This window comes from Octopus sinensis, linkage group LG18, assembly GCF_006345805.1.
Source record: "Octopus sinensis linkage group LG18, ASM634580v1, whole genome shotgun sequence".
Classification (NCBI taxonomy): domain Eukaryota; kingdom Metazoa; phylum Mollusca; class Cephalopoda; order Octopoda; family Octopodidae; genus Octopus; species Octopus sinensis.
In genome coordinates this window covers 3,469,382-3,493,079 of record NC_043014.1, presented here as the reverse complement: position 1 = coordinate 3,493,079, position 23,698 = coordinate 3,469,382, and the positions used below count along the sequence as shown (strand labels likewise).

Genomic DNA, 23,698 nt, shown 5'->3' with positions numbered 1-23,698 from the left:
CTGTGAGTTAAATAAAAATGTAAACACATTCCATTTATGCTTTTGATGCTTGGAAAAAAGAGAAGGGAGTCTTCTGGTTGAGCATTTCACAGTTTGTTGGTTGCTTCTCTGAGGAGACCTACCTGTTTTCATTCACCAGTAAACAGCATAAAATATTCAGTTACTATATAAAGGGGTCATTAATTACCCTTGCACATCAGTGGATGGTGTAATTTGCATATTTGTTCTTTTGGCAGCTCATCACTAAATTAAATAATGTATATTTTTATGCAGGACAACATAAATCATAAGAACAGAAATGTATATAAAATATTCTTTTCTGCTCTAAGCACAAGGCCCCAAATTTTGGGGGAAGGGGTCAATCAATTAGATTGGCCCCAGTATGCAACTGGTACTTAATTTATTGACCTCAAAAGGATGAAAGGCAAAGTCAAACTTGGCAGAATTTGAATTCAGAACATAAAGACAGACGATATACCGCTAAGGATTTCGCCCAGCCTGCTAACATTTCTGCCAGCTTGCTGCCTTAAAGTATATAAAATATTACAAAGCCTTGCTGTGAATTAAATAAAAATGTAAATACATTGCTTTTTATGCTTTTGATGTTTGGAAAAGAGAAGGCGGAATCTTCTAATGAAATATTTCCTGGTTTGTTGACCACTCCTCTGAGAATTCTTACCCACTTTCACTCCCAAATAAATAATGTAGAATGTTCAGCTAATATATAAAACAGTCATAAATTAGTCAACTCATCAATAAACTAAACTATATCGATTTTATGCGTGATAAGAGAATGAATTATTAGAACAGAAAACGAATTTAAATATTAAAAAGCCTTACTGTGGGTGAAGTAAAAATGTAAACAGGATATTTTCTAAGCCTGGTACTTACTCTATCGGTATCTTATGCCGAACTGCTTAGTCATATCCATAAATATTTTGAATATATTTAATACATGGATACAAAGTAATCATTTAACTCAATGGAGATTCTCTTTTTTTAACGTATAAATGATTTAATTTAAACTTTCATTATAATTCTTAGGTTGTGATACCAAAACGGGTTACAGATATCATTCTAGTAAGCTATGATGTTTTCTTCATCTTACTTCAAAATTTCTTATTTTGAATATAATGAGGAAAGAAAAAATATTTTTAATCAATTATAATTTAACAGTTCGTTTATTTTAGTTTTTTTTTTGTTTTAAAGTTTAAATTTAGATCGTATCTAGACATTGATTGAAAAAGTGAAGTTTTATTAATTTTAAGGTAATATTTTGTTAAAATATTTAAAATTAACATTTGCTAAAATAATTAAAATTAACATTTGCTAAATTATTTATAATTAACATTTTGTTCGTCATAAACCAACAATATAATGCTTCATTTATTAAAACCTGTTTAAATTTATGAATTAATTAATTATAATACATAATTACATAAATAAATTATGCACATATATAAATATAATCATAATAAATTAATAAATTAATAAATTATGATAATATATAATTACATAAATACCTTACACATATAAAAGTATAATAACGATAAATTTATAACTGAATAAATTAATTGATATTTTATTCTAAATTAAACCATAAACCTAGTAAAGCTTTAATACATAATAATAACAGCTAATAATTAAAATAATTAAAATTCTAAAGCTATTGAATCTAACAAATTACATTTTTACTTTAATAATATTAAATTATCTAAAATCTGTTTTTCTCTAATTTATATTTATAAGAAAGCCAATTTCTCAGCATGAATCTGTTAATGGTTTAAATTATTATTGTGTGAGGTAAATTAAGCTATTCTTTCTATCCTTTTTTCCTACGTCAATTTTAATTTATTATTGAAAGGCATAAGTATGGCTGTGTTGTTAAGAAGCTTGCTTCCTGGTCATGTAGTCATAGGTTCAGTTCCATTGCACCCCACCTTGAGCAAGTATCTTCTATTAAAGCCTTGAGTTATAGCAGAAGAGTGGATTTGAAAGATGGAAACTGAAAGAAGTCTGTTGTGTATGTGTGTGTGTGTATTCTTGCCTTGACATCACACGAAGGTTGTAAATGAGCATCACTGTTATTTATACAAGCGACCCTAGTCTTCTGTGACAAAAACATTAGGCCAAGAGTGAAATATCACCTTGCTTGGAAACAGGTGAGGGTTGGAAACAGGAAGGGCATCTAGTTTCAACAAATTCCCCCTGGCCCATGTAAACATGGAAAAAGGGATTTAAGGTGATGATGGTGATGGCTTTTGGTAGAGATCTGGGTAAAAAAAGAAAATTATGAAGCCATGGTTTAGAAGTGAGAACAGAAAATACATGAGGGTTAGCAAGATTAACTCTTTTAGCATTTAAACTGGCCATTTCTTTTTGATGTAAATAACTTTTGGTGTTAAAATGGTCCGATTTGAATTTTTTCTTCCATGGAAGGAAGAGCAAACCTTCTACTATACTCTCAATTTTGGTCAGCTTGCGCCACAGGGTCTCGAAGGAGATAGTGTTAGTTGAAGGCTACCAAACCTGCCATACACTGAAGACAACTTCAGCTTTATGCATATAGAGATTACTAACTGTTGTGCACGAGTCGAGGTGGTGGAACAAGTGGTTAGAGAAGCAAATATAGTTAGAAATAAATATTTCAAGTTCAATTCCTAACCCAGCACTGTATGTGCAATGGAAAGAGAAGAAAGAAAAGAGAAAATATTACTTGAAGACTACCTGAGACAACACCAGTGAAAATGCTGTGCCAGTTCCCCTGATGTCATAATGGCACCACAAGATGCAGTTCTTGCTGTGGAGAAGCGGGTGGTGGCATGCATGCTTCATTGACCCTGAGAGCTTTGCCTGTAGAGCACATGCCCCTGGTAGGACTTCCCATGCTGGACAAATCAAAGGATTGCGGTCAAACTAATATGGACCACTTTTTCTCAGAATTAAAAGTGGGTTTGTGTAGAGCCAACACTCCTACATCACCACCACCATCATCATCATCGTCATCGTCATCATATAATGTCCAGCTTCCATGTTGGCATGGGTCGGACAATTTGACTGGAGCTGGCAAGCCAAAGAGCTGCACTAGGCTCCAATTGTCTGTTTTGGCATGGTTTCTACAGCTGGATGCCCCTCCTAATGCCAGCCTCTTTGCAGAGTGTACTAAGTGCTTTTTATGTTGCACCAGAACCAGTGCTTTCTTGTGTAGAATCAGCATGGGTATTTTTCATGTGGTACCAGCTCCTAGAATAATAAAAATAAAAGGACAGTTACAGAAGCATCAAAGGCTCGGAAGAGGAGAAGTAGAAAAGAGATCTCAGAGTTGAAAATGCTGGAGAAACATCATAGATGGCATGTGCTCCATAGGAAGTGAAGGGCTTAACCCTTTTTAGGATTTAAAGGGGGATTTATCCGGGTCAATTATTCTGCTAGAGCCTTTCGTATCTACTCTACAATTAATTCATTGAAATCTTGATGCTATGAGATAATCATCATCATCATCACCGTTTAGTGTCCGCTTTCCATGCTAGCATGGGTTGGACGGTTCAACTGGGGTCTGGGAAGCCAGAAGGCTGCGCCAGGCCCAGTCTGATCTGGCAATGTTTCTACAGCTGGATGCCCTTCCTAACGCCAACCACTCTGTGAGTGTAGTGGGTGCTTTTTATGTGCCACCGGCACAGGTGCCAGACAAGGCTAGCAAATGGCCACAATCAGATGGTGCTTTTTACTTGCCATCGGCACGGGGGCCAGGCAAGGCTGGCAATGGCCACGAACAGATGGTGCTTTTTACGTGCCAGTGGCACGAGGCCAGTCGGGGCAACGGCCACATTTAGATGGTTCTCTTACGTACCACCGGCACTGGTATCACAGCTGCAATTTCCATTGATGTTGATCGATTGCGATTCTGCGGCGATTTCAATAATGCAGGATTAATTCAAAGCAATTTAAATAATTTAGGATCACGTTTGAGAGAGGAATCTGAATGCTAAAGGGTCAAAAAAGTGGATATGATGCCAAACATTGAAGGGGGCCCGGCAGGTGGGGGTAGGGGAGGGGCAAACAGTTAAGAATAAAAGAAACACAAATAGTCTAAGAAACAGATAACAAATGGAGGAATTGGTTTTTTTTTCTTTTATATTTTCTTTATTTTAATGAATGTTATAAAAGACAAAACATGATAAGAAGAAAACAACCAGGAATAAAAGAAAATAAACAAAAATAAAACAAAATATAAATAAACATGAAGATGTAAAACAAAAACAAAATAACTCTGGGGTAAGTGGAGATTCCTGATTTTTCTAAGACTGGATGGAATAATATTCGGTGAGTAAATTATACCAAATATTCTTGTTAACAAGTTTGGTTCAGATAAAATTGTTTGTTCATTTTGTGTTTTTTTTTATCTATATTTTTTACAAGTGGCATTATGAAAAAATATATTTATATTTTTAAAAACAGTTTCTTTTTTTATAATTTTAAATTTAGGGAATTAAAATGAATTCCATGTTTTGATGATTTTGATTTGTTTTTTTGTTATCTTTTGATTTTTTTCTTTTATATTTTCTTTATTTTAATGAATGTTATAAAAGACAAAACATGATAAGAAGAAAACAACCAGGAATAAAAGAAAATAAACAAAAATAAAACAAAATATAAATAAACATGAAGATGTAAAACAAAAACAAAATAACTCTGGGGTAAGTGGAGATTCCTGATTTTTCTAAGACTGGATGGAATAATATTCGGTGAGTAAATTATACCAAATATTCTTGTTAACAAGTTTGGTTCAGATAAAATTGTTTGTTCATTTTGTGTTTTTTTTTATCTATATTTTTTACAAGTGGCATTATGAAAAAATATATTTATATTTTTAAAAACAGTTTCTTTTTTTATAATTTTAAATTTAGGGAATTAAAATGAATTCCATGTTTTGATGATTTTGATTTGTTTTTTTGTTATCTTTTGATTTTTTTCTTTTTACAGGGATTTTGTGTTTTTTTTTGCTGTTGTTGTTATTTTCCCTGTTGACATTTTTTGCTGACACAGATATAATGACTAATTAATTATTTACAGTTAATTTCACTATGGTCCCTGAGCCATATCCTCGACAACCAGAAATAACGAGGTGTCCACTCGGTAAATATATTGACCAAGGTATATGTCGAAGATGTGGTCAATGTAGAGACAGACGGCCATGTGATGACCAGACTGGTGATTGTGTACGAGGTTGTGAACCAGGATGGTATGGACAGAAGTGTCAACAAAGAAGTAAGTATTAAAAGACTTTGAGACGAAGTTCAGGTTTTCACAGTAACGATGTTTCGGTTTGTGGTAACAAAACTTTTATCACCATATCTTTATATATAAAAGTAAGGTTGTGTGCTGTCTGTCTCCTACGATTTAGATTCCTAACTACTCCCACATTTTGCGGTGCAGTTTAACCAAATTCGGGTATCTTATAGTCGTGATTCATATCGAGCCCGTCTGGGTATTAGCGCGCGTCTACGATGAGTCTACGATTTTAAAAATAATTCAACATCATTTTTTATTCCATTTTAATGCATAATTTTTCATGTGTCGATGGCGGCGGAGTTGGCGTCCACGCTCAAACACCTGCACCTGGGTTTGGTTCTCCCCCTTCTTCCCTCCCTTGTGAAGCTGTGGGGAAGGGAGTGTAAGGAAATCAACGTCGTAAAGCGTTGTCAAGGAGACCAGCGTTCTTTTAGAACAACGACTTCATGGCTTGAAGACACCAAAACAGAAATGGCTAAGAAAGCCCGAATTGGCATCTATAAGAGAAGTAACTCTCTAAAAATGCTTATATAGTTATTTCCCTTACAAACCCGAGCAACGCCAGGCGATACTGCTAGTATATATATAAAAGTGAGGTTGTGTGCTGTCTGTCTCCTACGATTTAGATTCCTAACTACTCCCACATTTTGCGGTGCAGTTTAATCAAAACCAGGTATCTTATAGTTGTGATTCATATCGAGCCCTTCTGGGTATTAGCACGCATCTACGATGAGTCTATGATTTAAAAAAAAATTTACCATCAATTTTTCCCATTTTTAATGCATTTTTGGCATATATAAGGGAAGTAACTCTCTAAAAATGTATTATTAAATCTCAGAACGTAAAAAGCTACAGTAACACCCCCCCCTTTGTGGTTAACCATATTGAGATGGCTATTATACTTTACATCTCTAAAAATGCTTATATAGTTATTTCCCTTACAAACCCGGGCAACGCCGGGCGATACTGCTAGTTACAAATAAACATCTAAGGGAAGCTGACGGTCTTTGAATGATTCTCTCTTTACTCTTTACTCTTTACTCTTTACTCTTTACTCTTTTACTCTTTTACTTGTTTCAGTCATTTGACTGCGGCCATGCTGGAGCACCGCCTTTAGTCGAGCAAATCGACCCCAGGACTTATTCTTTTGTAAGCCCCAGTACTTATTCTATCGGTCTCTTTTGCCGAACCGCTAAGTAACGGGGACATAAACACACCAGCATTGGTTGTCAAGCAATGCTAGGGAGACAAACACAGACACACAAACCTACACACACACACTTATATATATATACATATATACGACGGGCTTCTTTCAGTTTCCGTCTACAAAATCGGCCCGGGGCTATAGCAGAAGACACTTGCCCAAGATGCCACGCAGTGGGACTGAACCCGGAACCATGTGGCTGGTTAGCAAGCTACTTACCACACAGCCACTCATGCGCCTATTCTGTATGGCTAACTTGTGTCTTTTACGCCGCAATTGCTTTAGTTTCAGAAGACAACCCCTCAAATCATGACATTTGCTATGCAAGTAAATCCCTGTAAGTCAAGACCTCTTATGAGAACAGCAGGGCCACACTAAGGCTCAACTAATGCCCTAAGCACTGCCTAACAAGGGTTCTCCTGCAAACCTTGTCTAACTGACAAGATTTTGCAGTGTAATAAATGTTAAATGAGAATTAATAGATTAAAAATTCATTTTTATTCCAAGCTTTCATCCTAATCAGATTACATAATTCTATTAAATATAAAATGAATTTTAAAAAAATTTTATATTTTTAGCGCTTAATAATTGTGAGCAGGTATTTACATTGGTTGTGAGGTTATGAAGTTTGTTTCCCAACCATGAAGTCCAAACATGTAGTTTCTAACCATGTAGTTTCCAACCATGTAGTTTCCAACCATGTAGTTTCCAACCATGTAGTTTCCAACCATGTAGTTCAAACATGTAGTTTCCAACCATGTAGTTTCCAACCATGTAGTTTCCAACCATGTAGTTTCCAACCATGTAGTTTCCAACCATGTAGTTTCCAACCGTGTAGTTTCCAACCATGTAGTTTCCAACCATGTAGTTCAAACATGTAGTTTCCAACCATGTAGTTTTGGGTTGAATCTCATTTCGTCGTACATTGGAAAAATGTGTTCAACTACAACCCTAGGTTAACAGAAGCATTATGAATGGATTTGGTAGACAGAAACTGAAAGAAGCCCATCATGTGTGTGTGTGTGCAAATATGTGATTGTCTAAGTTCATACCTGTCCCTGTTTTCACCTGTGTTTGCTGGATGTAGACAATGGCCTCTCAAGCAAACAAGGCTTCACAAGATGGGGCCTCAATTAGACTCCCGAATACTAACTCCCTACTCTATCCAGTCTGTGTAAATTAAGGATTATGAATATTCTGAAAAATATTTCATTGTAATCAGTTTTGAAGTTTTATTTCTACAAATTACCTTTTACTGAAATTAATATAATTGTTCGTTTATTTATTTACAGAAACAACTTATGAAGAACCTGACATTCGTCCTCGTATAACATGTCCAACTGGTCAGTATATCCATTACAAGAGCTGTAGAAGATGTGGTCAGTGTAAAGATAGATATCCATGTGACACACAGACTGGCAATTGTAGATGGGGTTGTGAACCAGGATGGTATGGACGAAGGTGTCAGCAAAGAGGTAAATGTTAGAAAACTCCAAAACTCTTTTTATTTCTGAGAAAAGCAGAGTCAAAGTCTTTTGTTATCATATTTCTGTTGGAATACTCTGACTTTATTTCAATTAATTTCGAAAATAATAAGGAATTTACTAAGAAAGCTTTGTCATTATTAAGTTGCTAATTAGAACATAAATTATCATGGAATTTTAATGAAAAGCTTCAGATTAAATCACTTCAAGATTTTTGTAAACCATATTTCTGTTGGAATATTCTGTCTTTGCTTCAGTTAATTTTGAGAATTTTGAGGAATTTAACAAAGCTACTCTGACATTATTAAGCTGCTGTTTGGAACGTTTGTATATTGGATGTCAGTAAAATCAATCATAACTTGAATATATTAATTTCTGCATTTATGTAAATGCAAGAAATTATATTATTATAAACTTTTCTAATAAAAAAATTAATAATTTATCATTTACAGGAATGATAATAATAATAATAATAATAATAATAATAATAATAATAATAAGTAAATATAAAGACTTGCTAATAGAAATTGAAAAAATGTGGCATCTCAAGGCGACTACAGTACCAGTGATTGTAGGATCTCTAGAAATGATAAAAAAAGGTACTGAAACCTATTTGAAAATGATTCCAGGCTTACCATCCCTACAGGAAGTGCAAAAAATCGTATTAACTGGAATGGCTCATGTACTAAGAAGAGCATTATCGCTGTGAAAATAACATCCATTCATGAATTTAGTTATTTATTAATTTTTTAAATATATATTTTACCTGTGAATTTGGGTGTGTAATCTGGGAATGCATACAATGAGCTTCTCTGCCCTAGGTGTACGGAAAACACTCGGCGAGAAACGGAAGAAAATTTGAAGAAAGAAGGAAAAATTATAATAATAATAACAATAATAATAATAATAATAGTAACAATAATGATAATATGCATTATTTTAGAATATTTTTTTCTGACAGAAATATAATTATTATTTACAGTAACTAAAGTTGTAACGACATGTCCAGATGGCTATTATATCATCGGCAAAGGAATTAAAAGGTGTGGTCGATGTATAAACAGAGAATCATGTAACAAACAGACTGGTTATTGTATAAGAGGTTGTACAACAGGATGGTATGGACAAAGATGTGACCAAAGAAGAGGTGAGTAGACAGATCTCTGGTTTTGTTATTGTTGTTGGTTGAAGCAGTGAGAGGAGGCATCAGGGCAGAGGCCCTGAATGAAAGCCTTGAATTCTTTAAATAGATATTTCCTGATGCTCCGAGATAGTCGCAACAGTGTTGACATTGTATTGAGCAGCCGAGGTTCAACAAATTACATACCAGTTATATTCTGGAGATAATCAATACAATGTCCCCAGCATGGCCACAGTGTCCCCAGCATGGCCACAGTGTCCCCAGCATGGCCACAGCTGAAACAAATAAATGAAAAAGATCAAAAGAATGTCAAAAGCTAAAGTCCTTGCTTTCTACTTTCCGTTGACCAATGGGGTGAGAGTCAAGGTTTCAATTTCTAGGCAGGACATCCTATATTATACTCCCATCTTTCAAACCGTTAGAAATCCTGTGTCGAAGTCCAAAGTCTTGGATTTTCAGCAATATTTGATAATAAAGATTGTTTTGATATTTAATTTCTAGATTTTCATTACTGACACAAATATAATTAATTGTTATTTACAGTAAATAAAGTGGTAAAACCTGAGCCTCGTTATAGTGTAACGACATGTCCAGATGGCTATTATATCTTCCGCAAAGGAATTAAAAGGTGTGGTCAATGTATAAACAGAGAACCATGTAACAAACGGACTGGTTATTGTATAAGAGGTTGTACAACAGGATGGTATGGACGGAAATGCCACCAAAGAGGTAAGTGCTGAAATCTTTCGCTCTAATACAGTGGACAAAATGCTTTGTGGCATTTTTTCTTGCTCTTTACATCCTAAATTTAAATACCTATTTCTTTAACTACCCACAAGGTGCTAAACACAGAGAGGACAGACAGACGGATTAAGTCGATTATATCGACCCCAGTGTGTAACTGGTACTTATTTAATCGACTCTGAAAGGATGAAAGGCAAAGTTGACCTCGGCGGAATTTGAACTCAGACCGTAACGGCAGACAAAATACTGATAAGCATTTTGCCCGGTGTGCTAACGTTTCTGCCAGCTCGCCACCTTCCTAAATTTAAATACCTTCAAGGTTCAATTTTATCTTTCGTCCTTTTGGATTGATCAGATAAAAATATCAACCAAGTGGCCGTGAGCTGGCAGAATCGTTAGCATGCAACACAAAATGTTTAGGAGCATTTCTTCTGACCCTCTACATTCTGAGTTCAAAATTCCCCTTAAAATTTCTGGCCTTATGCCTACATTAGGAAAGCTTGTTATTATTATTATTACTGAGTGAGTGAGCAGTACATGCCATCAAAGTGACCCTGGTGCTCAAATGTAGGGAGCCCAATATGCCTATCATAACTACTTTTCTGATAAGGGTACACCAGGCACATGCATCACAACCATATGTATGCAACATGGTGATCTTGTATCTAGATAAACAGTTCGTGATATTGCAGGTGGGGCCTAGTCAGAGTTTTCTCCAGATCGGGTAGCCCATCGTGCTCAAAAGGTCTCTGAATAAGGGTTGTTTAAAGGTATTGAATGAAACACCTATATTTCCAAAGGTGAATTATCCAAACCCCAAAGATTCCCTCTCAACACACGGATATGATGCTCCCCAACTACTTCTGCTCATGATCAGAGATGCACATATCGTCAGCCACTAAGGGACATGCTCAACTGGTTAAGGTCAAACAACTGACAAGCAACTCTGTGGTATTGAGTAGAATATTTGCTGTAACCCATCTTTTATACCAAGACAAAACAATGTAAATGATAACACTTCCAATCAGTTAAGATCAGAAGCCATGAGACCCACTGCCTGGTATTGCATTATTATCATTATTATTATTATTATTATTATTATTATTATTATTATTATTATTATTATTATATTATTATTATTATTATTATTATTATTATTATTAAATTTCTTTTCTGACACAAATATAATTAATTGTTCTTTACAGTCACTAAAGTTGTGCCAAAACCTGAGCCTCGTTATCGTGTAACGACATGTCCAGATGGCTATTATATCTTTCGCAAAGGAATTAAAAGGTGTGGTCAATGTATAAACAGAGAACCATGTAACAAACGGACTGGTTATTGTATAAGAGGTTGTACAACAGGATGGTATGGACGGAAATGCCACCAAAGAGGTAAGTGCTGAAATCTTTCGCTCTAATACAGTGGACAAAATGCTTAGTGGCATTTTTTCTTGCTCTTTACATCCTAAATTTAAATACCTATTTCTTTACTACCCACAAGGGGCTAAACACAGAGAGGACAGACAGATGGATTAAGTCGATTATATCGACCCCAGTGCCTAACTGGTACTTATTTAATCGACTCTGAAAGGATGAAAGGCAAAGTTGACCTCAGCGGAATTTGAACTCAGACCGTAACGGCAGACAAAATACTGATAAGCATTTCACCCGGTGTGCTAACGTTTCTGCCAGCTTGCCACCTTCCTAAATTTAAATACCTTCAAGGTTCAATTTTGTCTTTCATCCTTTTGGATTGATCAGATAAAAATATCAACCAAGTGGCCGTGAGCTGGCAGAATCGTTAGCATGCTGCACAAAATGTTTAGGAGCATTTCTTCTGGCCCTCTACATTCTGTGTTCAAAATTTCCCTTAAAATTTCTGGCCTTGTGCCTACATTAGGAAAGCTTGTTATTATTATTATTGAGTGAGTGAGCAGTACATGCCATCAAAGTGACCCTGGTGCTCAAATGTAGGGAGCCCAATATGCCTATCGTAACTACTTTTCTGATAAGGGTACACCAGCCACATGCATCACAACCATATGTATGCAACATGGTGATCTTGTATCTAGATAAACAGTTCGTGATATTGCAGGTGGGGCCTAGTCAGAGTTTTCTCCAGATCGGGTAGCCCATCGTGCTCAAAAGGTCTCTGAATAAGGGTTGTTTAAAGGTATTGAATGAAACACCTATATTTCCAAAGGTGAATTATCCAAACCCCAAAGATTCCCTCTCAACACACGGCTATGCTGCTCCCCAACTACTTCTGCTCATGATCAGAGATGCACATATCGTCAGCCACTAAGGGACATGCTCAACTGGTTAAGGTCAAACAACTGACAAGCAACTCTGTGGTATTGAGCAGAATATTTGCTGTAGCCCGTCTTTTGTACCAAGACAAAACAATGTAAATGATAACACTTCCAATCAGTTAAGATCAGAAGCCATGAGAGCCACTGCCTGGTATTGCATTATTATCATTATTATTATTATTATTATTATTATTATTATTATTATTATTATTATTATTATAAAATTTCTTTTCTGACACAAATATAATTAATTGTTATTTACAGTAACTAAAGTTGTAAAACCTGAGCCTCGTTATAGTGTAACGACATGTCCAGATGGCTATTATATCTTTCGCAAAGGAATTAAAAGGTGTGGTCAATGTATAAACAGAGAACCATGTAACAAACGGACTGGTTATTGTATAAGAGGTTGTACAACAGGATGGTATGGACGGAAATGCCACCAAAGAGGTAAGTGCTGAAATCTTTCGCTCTAATACAGTGGACAAAATGCTTTGTGGCATTTTTTCTTGCTCTTTACATCCTAAATTTAAATACCTATTTCTTTAACTACCCACAAGGGGCTAAACACAGAGAGGGCAAACAAGGACAGACAGACGGATTAAGTCGATTATATCGACCCCAGTGCCTAACAGGTACTTATTTAATCAACCCCAAAAGGATGAAAGGCAAAGTTGACCTCGGCGGAATTTGAACTCAGACCGTAACGGCAGACAAAATACTGATAAGCATTTTGCCCGGTGTGCTAACGTTTCTGCCAGCTCGCCACCTTCCTAAATTTAAATACCTTCAAGGTTCAATTTTATCTTTCGTCCTTTTGGATTAATCAGATAACAATATCAACCAAGTGGCCGTGAGCTGGCAGAATCGTTAGCATGCTGCACAAAATGTTTAGGAGCATTTCTTCTGGCCCTCTACATTCTGAGTTCAAAATTTCCCTTAAAATTTCTGGCCTTGTGCCTACATTAGAAAAGCTTGTTATTATTATTATTGAGTGAGTGAGCAGTACATGCCATCAAAGTGACCCTGGTGCTCAAATGTAGGGAGCCCAATATGCCTATCGTAACTACTTTTCTGATAAGGGTACACCAGCCACATGCATCACAACCATATGTATGCAACATGGTGATCTTGTATCTAGATAAACAGTTCGTGATATTGCAGGTGGGGCCTAGTCAGAGTTTTCTCCAGATCGGGTAGCCCATCGTGCTCAAAAGGTCTCTGAATAAGGGTTGTTTAAAGGTATTGAATGAAACACCTATATTTCCAAAGGTGAATTATCCAAACCCCAAAGAATCCCTCTCAACACACGGCTATGATGCTCCCCAACTACTTCTGCTCGTGATCAGAGATGCACATATCGTCAGCCACTAAGGGACATGCTCAACTGGTTAAGGTCAAACAACTGACAAGCAACTCTGTGGTATGGAGCAGAATATTTGCTGTAGCCCATCTTTTATACCAAGACAAAACATGTATATGATAACATTTCCAAGCAGTTAAGATCTGAAGCCATGAGTGCCACTGCCTGGTATTGCATTATTATCATTATTATTATTATTATTATTATTATTCGAAAATTTCTTTTTTGACACAAATATAATCGTTATTTACAGTCACTAAAGTTGTGCCAAAACCTGAGCCTCGTTATCGTGTACCGACATGTCCAGATGGCTATTATATCATCGGCAACGGAATTAAAAAGTGTGGTCAATGTATAAACAGAGAACCATGTGACAAACGAACTGGTTATTGTATAAGAGGTTGTACAACAGGATGGTATGGACAAAGATGTGAGAAAAGAAGAGGTGAGTGTTGAGATCACTGGTTCTGTTATTATCGTTGTTGCTAAGAGCAGAGAAGCACTAAAAAAAATGGCAAGTCTCTGATTGGTTATCTCACTCATTAATTAATAGAATACTGACATGAATGATAGACACATCCAAACACAAAATCAAACGCATCAATACCACCACCACCACCACCACCACCACCAAAACCACCAACACCACCAAAACCACCAACACCACCAACACCACCAAAACCACCACCACCACCAAAACCACCACCACCACCACCACCAAAACCACCAACACCACCAAAACCACCACTACCACCACCACCACCACCACCACCAAAACCACCACCATCACCATCACCATATATATATATATATATATATATATATCCACTCACAAGGCTTTGGTCAGCCTGATGCTACAATAGAAGACACTTGCCCAAGGTGCCACACAGTGGCACTGTGCCTGGGATTATGTGCTTCTTAACACTCAGCCGCATTTGTCATTTTGTTTCTGTAATTTTGTTTCCTAACACAAATATAATGATTAATTAGTTAATCAGTTAATTAATTAATTAATTTCTTTATCTATTTACAGTAAATGAAGCACCTGATGTGCCCTCTCGTAGGGGTTGTCCACCCGGGAAATATGCCTCCAACTCAGGATGTAGAAGTTGTGGTCAGTGTAAAGGCAGAGATCCGTGTGATACGTTGACCGGCGAATGTATCTGGGGCTGCGAACCAGGATGGTATGGACGAAAGTGTCAGCAAAGAGGTGAGTACCAGCATCTCTTGTTCTATTATTGTTGGTGTTAAATGCAAGGGGTGAAGGACACAACAGAGATGTGCCTCATTGGCTGTTTTAATTAATTAATTGTGGAGGCGCAATGGCCCAGTGGTTAGGGCAGCGGACTCACGGTCATAGGATCACGGTTTCGATTCCCAGACCGGGCGTTGTGAGTGTTTATTGAGCGAAAACACCTAAAAGCTCCATGAGGCTCCGGCAGGGGATGGTGGCGATCCCTGCTGTACTCTTTCACCACAACTTTCTCTCACTCTTACTTCCTGTTTCTGTTGTGCCTGTATTTCAAGGGGCCAGCCTTGTCACTCTCTGTGTCATGCTGAATATCCCCGAGAACTACGGTAAGGGTGCACGTGTCTGTGGAGTGCTCAGCCAGTTACACATTAATTTCACGAGCAGGCTGTTCCGTTGATTCGGATCAACCGGAACCCTCATTGTCGTAACCGACGGAGTGCTTCCACAATTAATTAATTAGAAATAGTTGTGGATAATGTTGGTGGCACATGAATGGCACCGATGCTGGTGGCACATAAAAAGCAACTTTTGAGTGTTGAGCTTCATGGAGGCAAAGTGGTTGAGTTCCTTTCAAGTGTTGGGCCTCACAGAGGCAATGACCGAGAACCTTTGGCATAATGTTATGCTTGAGAAGAAGACCCACGAGCCAAGCAAGTTCACAGTCATGGAAGTTACCGGTGTCCTGCGAATGGCCCCTGTGCTGGTGGCACGAAAAAGCATCCATTACACTCTCCGAGTGGTTAGTTTTGGGAGGGGCATCCAGCCATAGAAAACCATGCCAAATCAGACTGGAGTCTGGTGCAGCCCTCCAGCTTACCAGCCCTGGTCAAACCGTCCAACCCATGTCAGCATGGACAATGGATGTTAAATGATGATGATGATGAGGAGGAGGAGGAGGAGGATCTACTAAGAAGAGAATATCATGAATCTTACATCCAAGCAAACAGTTAGACTGTTACACAAATAAGTTAGTTCTCCTGCCAATTAAATTTGCTATAGCTGTCTCTGGCACAGATGCATGGTTAAGAAGTTTGCTTCCCAAACATAAGGTTTCAGGTTCAGTCCCACGACACAGCACCTTGAGAAAAGGTCTTTTATCAAAGGCCTCGTGAATAGATTTGGTAGCTGGAAACTGAAAGAAGCAAATTGACCATCATCATCATTTAACATCCTTTTTGCCATGCTGGCATGGGTCGGATGGTCTGACAAGATGAAACAGATCCAAGAATTGCATTGTACTCTAGTTTTGGCTTTGATGTGGTTGCTATGGTTGGGTGCCCTTCCTAATGTCAACAACTTAATTGAGTATTCTGGGTGTTTTGTTTTTGTTTTATGTTGCACCTGCACTAGTGAGGTCACCATGCACCTCTCAAGATTAAGGCCCCTTTTTGATTCAGAGGTGCTACAGTAGAGAGATAGGTAGCTTTGTGATAAGGAATGAGCAGTTAAAGCATGAAAGAAGGGGTCAGAACAAGTTTCCAACTGTAGAGGAAATACATTGCTACTCACATTATATAAGAGTTGGAGGGAGTAACTGAGGAGGGGCTGGAAAGGGAGAAACAGGAATCAGGGTGAATCCTCAAGGTAAGAAAAAGGGAACTACAAGCTATTGCGAACAGAGGAACTGGAGGAAGAGGTTTACGAGAATGTTTAGGGAGAGTGAGTGAGGGGTGGTTAAAGGGTTTAGAGGACACATATAATGACTAAAGAACAAGTAGAAGTCTCAAGTTAGTTGAAGAATTCAGCTCCAGTCATCCTCATCCTTTAACATCCATTTTCCATGCTGGCATGCATCAGAGAGCTGGCAGAATCGTTAGCACGCCGGGCAAAATGCATAGCCATATTTCGTCTGCTGCTACGTTGAGTTCAAATTCCGGCGAGGTCGACTTTGCCTTTCATCCTTTCGGGGTCGATAAATTAAGTACCAGTTACGCACTGGGGTCGATGTAGTCGACTTAATCCGTTTGTCTGTCCTTGTTTGTCCCCTCTGTATTTAGCCCCTTGTGGGTAGTAAAGAAACAGCATGCATAGGAGAGTTTGACCAGAGCTAGCAAGCTGGAGAGCTGCACCAGGTTCCAATTGTCTGTTTGGACATGGTTTCTACAGCTGGATGCCCTTCCTAATGCCAACCACTTTACAGACTGTACTGGTTTCTTTTCATGTTGGCACCAGCACCAGTGCTTTATACACGACACTATCACAGATACTTTTGACATGGCACCAGCATGCGTGCTTTTTATGTGGCGTCACTTTTGGTATTTGCAGATGTTGTTTTATGACACAAATGTAATTATTAATTAATTAATCTATTAATTAATTGATTATTTACAGTAAATGAAATAAAACCTCGTAGGGGTTGTCCACCCGGGAAATATGCCTCCGGCTCAGGATGTAGAAGTTGTGGTCAGTGTAAAGGCAGAGATCCGTGTGATATGTTGACCGGCGAATGTATCTGGGGCTGCGAACCAGGATGGTATGGACGAAAGTGTCAGCAAAGAGGTGAGAACCAGCATCTCTTGTTCTATACTTGTTGGTATTAAGAACAGGGAGAGGAGGATACGCAAAGCATATTCGAGTCTGTTAAAAAGCTATTCACTGAATTTTGTGATGGAGAAAATTTCCAAATAGGTGTTAATACTCTGAGTCAGTCCACAATGCCTGCTACTCAGACTGTTGGATGCATGCATTTCAGAGTGGTTTCTCCTCTTCAGTAACAGATGCTGGAAAAATAGATGCTACAAACTGACATGAGAGACAGCCCCCCCAACCCACTTGTGATATCCCCGTCATCATTCAGTGACTGGTTGCCCTAGAACCCCAACAGTTGATGTCTTCATTAAGGAATCGAGATTCTATTAATTACATACCAGTTATATATTGTGGGTCATTGCAAATTACTATTTCGTCTTGTTCTATGAATGTGTGTGACTTTATGCAAATATAAGGCAGTGATTTGGCAGAATCATTAAAGCCTCAAAGAAAATGCTCAGCAACATTTCTTCTGGATCTTCATGTTCCGAGTTCAAATCCTTCCAAGGTCAACTTTGCTTTTCATCTTTTCGAGGTCAATAAAATTAAGCACCAGTTGACCATTGAGGTTGCTGTAATCAACATACCCATGTAAGAAATGAAAGCAAAATTGAGAGAAGATAATAATGTTAATAATAATAATAATAATAATAATAATAATAATAATAATAATAATAATAATAATGATAATAATAATGATAATAATAATAATAATAATAATAATAATAATAATAATAATAATAATAATGATAACATGCATTATTCTAGAATGCTTTTTCTGACACAAATATAATTTTTAATTACAGTAACTAAAGTTGTAAAACCTGAGCCTCGTTATAGTGTAACGACATGTCCAGATGGCTATTATATCATCGGCAACGGAATAAAAAAGTGTGGTCAATGTATAAACAGAGAACCATGTAACAAACAGACTGGTTATTGTATAAGAGGTTGTATAACAGGATGGTATGGACGGACATGCCACCAAAAAAGAGGTGAGTAGACAGATCTCTGGTTTTGTTATTGTTGTTGGTTGAAGCACTGAGAGAAGGCATCAGGGCAGAGGCCCTGAATGAAAGCCTTGTATTCTTTAAATAGATATTTCCTAATACTCTGAGATAGGGTCGCAACAGTGTTGACATTGTATTGAGCAGCCGAGGTTCAATAAATTACATACCAGTTATATTCTGGAGATAATCAATACAATGTACCCAGCATGGCCACAGCCCTATGACTGGAACAAGTAAATGAAAAAAATCAAAAGAATGTCAGAAGCTAAAGTCCTTGCATTCTGCTTTCAGTTGACCAATGGGGTGAGAGTCAAGGTTTCAATTTCTAGGCAGGACATCCTATATTATACTCCCATCTTTCAAACCGTTAGAAATCCTGTGTCAAAGTCCAAAGTCTTGGATTTTCAGCAATATTTGATAATAAAGATTGTTTTGATATTTAATTTCTAGATTTTCATTACTGACACAAATATAATTAATTGTTATTTACAGTAAATAAAGTAGTAAAACCTGAGCCTCGTTATCGGGTAACGACATGTCCAGATGGCTATTATATCTTCCGCAAAGGAATTAAAAGGTGTGGTCAATGTATAAACAGAGAACCATGTAACAAACGGACTGGTTATTGTATAAGAGGTTGCACAACAGGATGGTATGGACGGAAATGCCACCAAAGAGGTGAGTGTACAGTTCTTTAGTTCTGTAATTGTTGCTAGGAGCAGTGGGAAAATACAATGGTAAATTCTCAGATTGAGTATTTCAAGAGCAGGGAGTTGACATTTAATGATGTTTGAAGCTCTGATTGATCATATAATATTTGACTATTAGAATGTGGATGGATGGAAGCACTCCGTCGGTTACGACGACGAGGGTTCCGGTTGATCCGAATCAACGGAACAGCCTGCTCGTGAAATTAACGTGTAAGTGGCTGAGCACTCCACAGACACGTGTACCCTTAACGTAGTTCTCTGGGATATTCAGCGTGACACAGAAAGTGACAAGGCCGGCCCTTTGAAATGCAGGTACAACAGAAACAGGAAGTAAGAGTGAGAGAAAGTTGTGGTGAAAGAGTACAGCAGGGATCACCACCATCCCCTGCCGGAGCCTCGTGGAGCTTTAGGTGTTTTCGCTCAATAAACACTCACAACGCCTGGTCTGGGAATCGTATTAGAAAGTATTATGAATGAAATATGTACATCACTGTTTTCCTTCTTGCTGTTTTACATGTTCAAGAGAATTTATTAATGATTTGGTGGACATCAGTGCTCATCAATAAATCATTTGTTTACTGAGTTCTGTAAACAAGAACAATCAATTTTGTTTAGATTCAGAGTTCTGAGGGTAGTTTTTTTACTGAGGGGACACACTGATGATGAAACACCAGTGACTGAAAGTCCTCCTACAGCACTGAATCAATTGTGATGTCAACATACGTTGTTCTGAAAGGAGATTGTTATTGAGGTTTATGTCATTTTACAATCTGAGTTCAAATCCTCCTTAAACACACATACTTCATCATTGCAGGACATAAAACCATTAGTCAATTCCTGAAATTTTTTAGTCTTTCCCTCTCCCTCTCTCACTTTGTTTTCTCTCTCTCCCTCTCTTCTCCTCTCTCCCTATTTTCTCCTCCCTCTTCCTCTTTGCTCTCTCTCCCTCTCAATGTTTTCATTCTGATGCCACAGTATAGAATCATTATTAGTGTAGTCTTTGACAGAAATGATAGAAAAATAGATAAAAATTTTATTTACGCTGATAAATGTTCTAGGTTCAAACCCTACCAGAGTTAACTTTTACACAAAACCACTAAGGGACTGACTAAACAGCTTCCATAGTTATGTTCTTTTCATCTTATATTCTGTGTTTGACCTTAGAGAGGTCAATTTTGTATTTAATATACCCATGGAAAAAATTAGTACCAGTTATACACTGGAGTGAATTTATACATTATAACATCCTTAAAAAGATTTTTGTCATTGTTTGAAAGTGTGAAACCTTAATTGATCTCAAATATTTCACTGTCATCATATTTTGCTATTTAATTTCTACAAGTTTCTTCTCTGACACAAATATAATTATTTATTTATCAATTCACCCATTTAATTATTTATTTACATAGTAAAAACTGAGACTCGTTATCCTGTAACTACATGTCCTCCTGGGGAATATGTCGACCGCAGAGGCTGTAGAACATGTGGCCAATGTAGAAATAGAGAACCATGTGACAGACAGACTGGTTATTGTCCAAGAGGTTGTGCACCAGGATGGTATGGACCGAAGTGTCACCAAAGAGGTAAATGCAAAAATCCTTAGCACAATTTTCGTGTTCTTAAGGGCAGAGAAAGAGCAGCAAATGGTTAGCAGTATTTTCTTTGTTGTCCAAATCTTTTTAGTTTATTCGCTAAAACCATTTACTTTCACAGTGTAAATTATTATATATTTCTTTACTACCCACAAGGGGCTAAACATAGAGGGGACAAACAAGGACAGACAAACGGATTAAGTCAATTACATCGACCCCAGTGCATAAATGGTACTTTATTTATCGACCCCGAGAGGATGAAAGGCAAAGTCGACCTCGGCGGAATTTGAACTCAGAATGTAACGGCAGACAAAATACCTATTTCTTTACTACCCACAAGGGGCTAAACACAGAGGGGACAAACAAGGACAGACAAACGGATTAAGTCGATTAAATCGACCCCAGTGCACAACTGGTACTTTATTTATCGACCCCGAGAGGATGAAAGGCAAAGTCGACCTCGGCGGAATTTGAACTCAGAACGTAACGACAGATGAAATACCGTTAAGCATTTCGCCCGGCGCGCTAACGTTTCTGCCAGCTCGCCACCTTATGTAAATTATTATATACCAGTCATATGCTAGGTTTTAGTTACTTTGACTATAATGTCGCACACTATGAATGTTTGGTTTTTATGCAAACGAAACATTGGATGTAACACTGGCAGAATCGTCAGCATGCTGGACACAGTTCGCAATAGTATTCCATCTGTCTTTGTGTCCTGAGTTCAAATTCTGCTAGGGTCAGTTTTGCCTTTTCTCTGTTCAAAGTTGATGAAATAAGTACCAGTTGTACACTGGGGTTGGTGTAATCAACTAGTCTCCTCCCGCAAAATTTCTGGCTTTGTGCTAGTAGTTGAAAGGGTTTACATTATTATTATGAATGAATAAAAAATTATTATTATTATTATCATTATTCATCATCATCGTTGCCAGTGCTGCCTGACTGGCTCCCATGCCGGTGGGACATAAAAAGCACCATTCAAGTGTGGTTGATGCCAGTACTGCCTGACTGGTCCTCGTGCCAGTGGCGTGTAAAAATCACCCATTACACTCTCGGAGAGTTTGGCATTAGGAAGGGCATCCAGCTGTAGAAACTTTGCCAGATCAGACTGGGCCTGGTGCAGCTTTCTGGCTTGCTAGCCCTCAGTCAAACCGTCCAACCCATGCCAGCATGGAAAGCAGACGTTAAACAACGATGATGATGATGATGATGATCAATCATTTAGCATCTGTTTTTCATGCTGGTATGATTATATTGTTATCATTATCATTATTATTGTTTTACTGCTCAGAGCGCTTGGTCTTGTTTGATCTGGTAGAATCAGTGAGAGCAGACAGCAGCCTGCTGTCAGAGATCTCACAGGGTCTCCTTCCGCTCATTATAAGCTTTGATTCTTGGTTGTTAATTAAATTGGAGGACATTCAACATCCAAGTGCCAATCTCAAAATCCTAGCTGTCCCCAGCAGAGCAGTTTTGGGGGCTTGCTCTGCTCTCATATCAATTTAAATTTCAATTATTATTATTATTATTATCATTATTATTGAGTGAGAGAGCAGTTCATGCCATCAAAGTGACACTGGGGTAAAAATATACGAAGCCCAGTATACCCATCATGACTACCCGTCTGATAAGGGTACACCAGGCACATGCATCACAACCATATGTGCGCGACATGGTGATCTCATATCAAGATAAACAGCACACGACCTTGCAGGTGGGGCCCAGTTACAATTTTCTTCAGGTTGAGTAGCCCATCCCGCTCAAACGGTCCCTTATTATTATTATTATTATTATTATATTATTATTATTATTATTATTATTATTATTATTTCTTCTAAAATTTCTTTTCTGACACAAATATAATTAATTGTTATTTACAGTAACTAAAGTGGTAAAACCTGAGCCTCGTTATCGTGTACCGACATGTCCAGATGGCTATTATATCATCGGCAACGGAATAAAAAAGTGTGGTCAATGTATAAACAGAGAACCATGTAACAAACAGACTGGTTATTGTATAAGAGGTTGTATAACAGGATGGTATGGACAAAGATGTGAGCAAAGAGGTGAGTGCCAAATTCTTTAATTCTTGTTCTTTGAACAAAATGCTTTGCAATATATCTTCTCACTCATCATGTTCTAGGTTCAAATACTGCCGAGGTGAAATTTGTCTTTCAGCCATTTGGATCAAAAGAATATGATGACGATCCTTTGAAGTGGTTGGACAACCAATCACAACAAGTCACGGGTCACTGTATGAGTTGTACTATTCAAGTTACTGATTTCTGAATACAAAATGTGGCCCACGTGACCTCCGTTCAAGTGTTTTACCTGAGTCAGTGTCTCACCCTTGTAAGCTGATCTCACAAGGTTACACTTTACAGATCCGTGGACTCGAGTAATGGGAAAAGTGTTTTTCACATGGCCAGTCTGGGATTTGAAACCATGGTCTTATGATCATAGGTGCAACACCCTACCCACTAGGCCATGAAACCTAGCTGTTAGGGCATTGTACCCTTGATCGAGGTAGTGAGCTGATAGAATCATTAATGCCTCATACAAAATGTGTAGCAGCTTTCTTTCTGTAAGGGTTAGCTACAGGAAAGGCATCTGGCTGTAAAACAAGGCCTTAATAATATATTCATTTAACCCACGAGAAAATGGAAAAACTTGAAAAAACAAACAAAAAAAAACAACAAAACAGATGTGAAAAATTAAGGAGAATAATTTTTATATATAAAAGTAAGGTTGTGTGCTGTCTGTCTCCTACGATTTAGATTCCTAACTACTCCCACATTTTGCAGTGCAGTTTAACCAAAACCGGGTATCTTATAGTCGTGATTCATATCGAGCCCTTCTGGGTATTAGCGCGCGCCTACGATGAGTCTACGATTTAAAAAAAATTTACCATCAATTTTTCCCATTTTTAATGCATTTTTGGCATATATAAGGGAAGTAACTCTCTAAAAATTTATTATTAAATCTCAGAACGTAAAAAGCTACAGTAACACCCCCCCCCACCTATGTGGTTAACCATATTGAGATGGCTATTATACT

The 23,698-nt window shown here is 37.6% G+C and overlaps 1 protein-coding gene across 3 annotated transcripts in view; it reads left to right on the top strand.

Moving 5' to 3' along the window:
- The window catches only part of LOC115221322 (fibropellin-1-like), a 105,393-nt gene that overhangs the window by 57,569 nt on the left and 24,126 nt on the right, over positions 1-23,698 (top strand). Inside the window, exon 37 of one of the 3 annotated variants that reach the window (XR_005002741.1) lies at positions 1,210-1,268. The exons of 1 other annotated variant lie outside the window; for it this stretch is intronic. Coding sequence is in view for 1 of the 2 variants with exons in the window: in XM_029791492.2 (XP_029647352.1) it covers positions 1,045-1,080 (36 nt within the window). In the remaining variant the exon portion in view is untranslated. Of the gene's footprint in view, positions 1-1,044; positions 1,081-1,209; positions 1,269-23,698 lie in introns of all 3 variants that reach the window. One more of the 3 variants, XM_029791492.2, reaches the window with a different exon arrangement.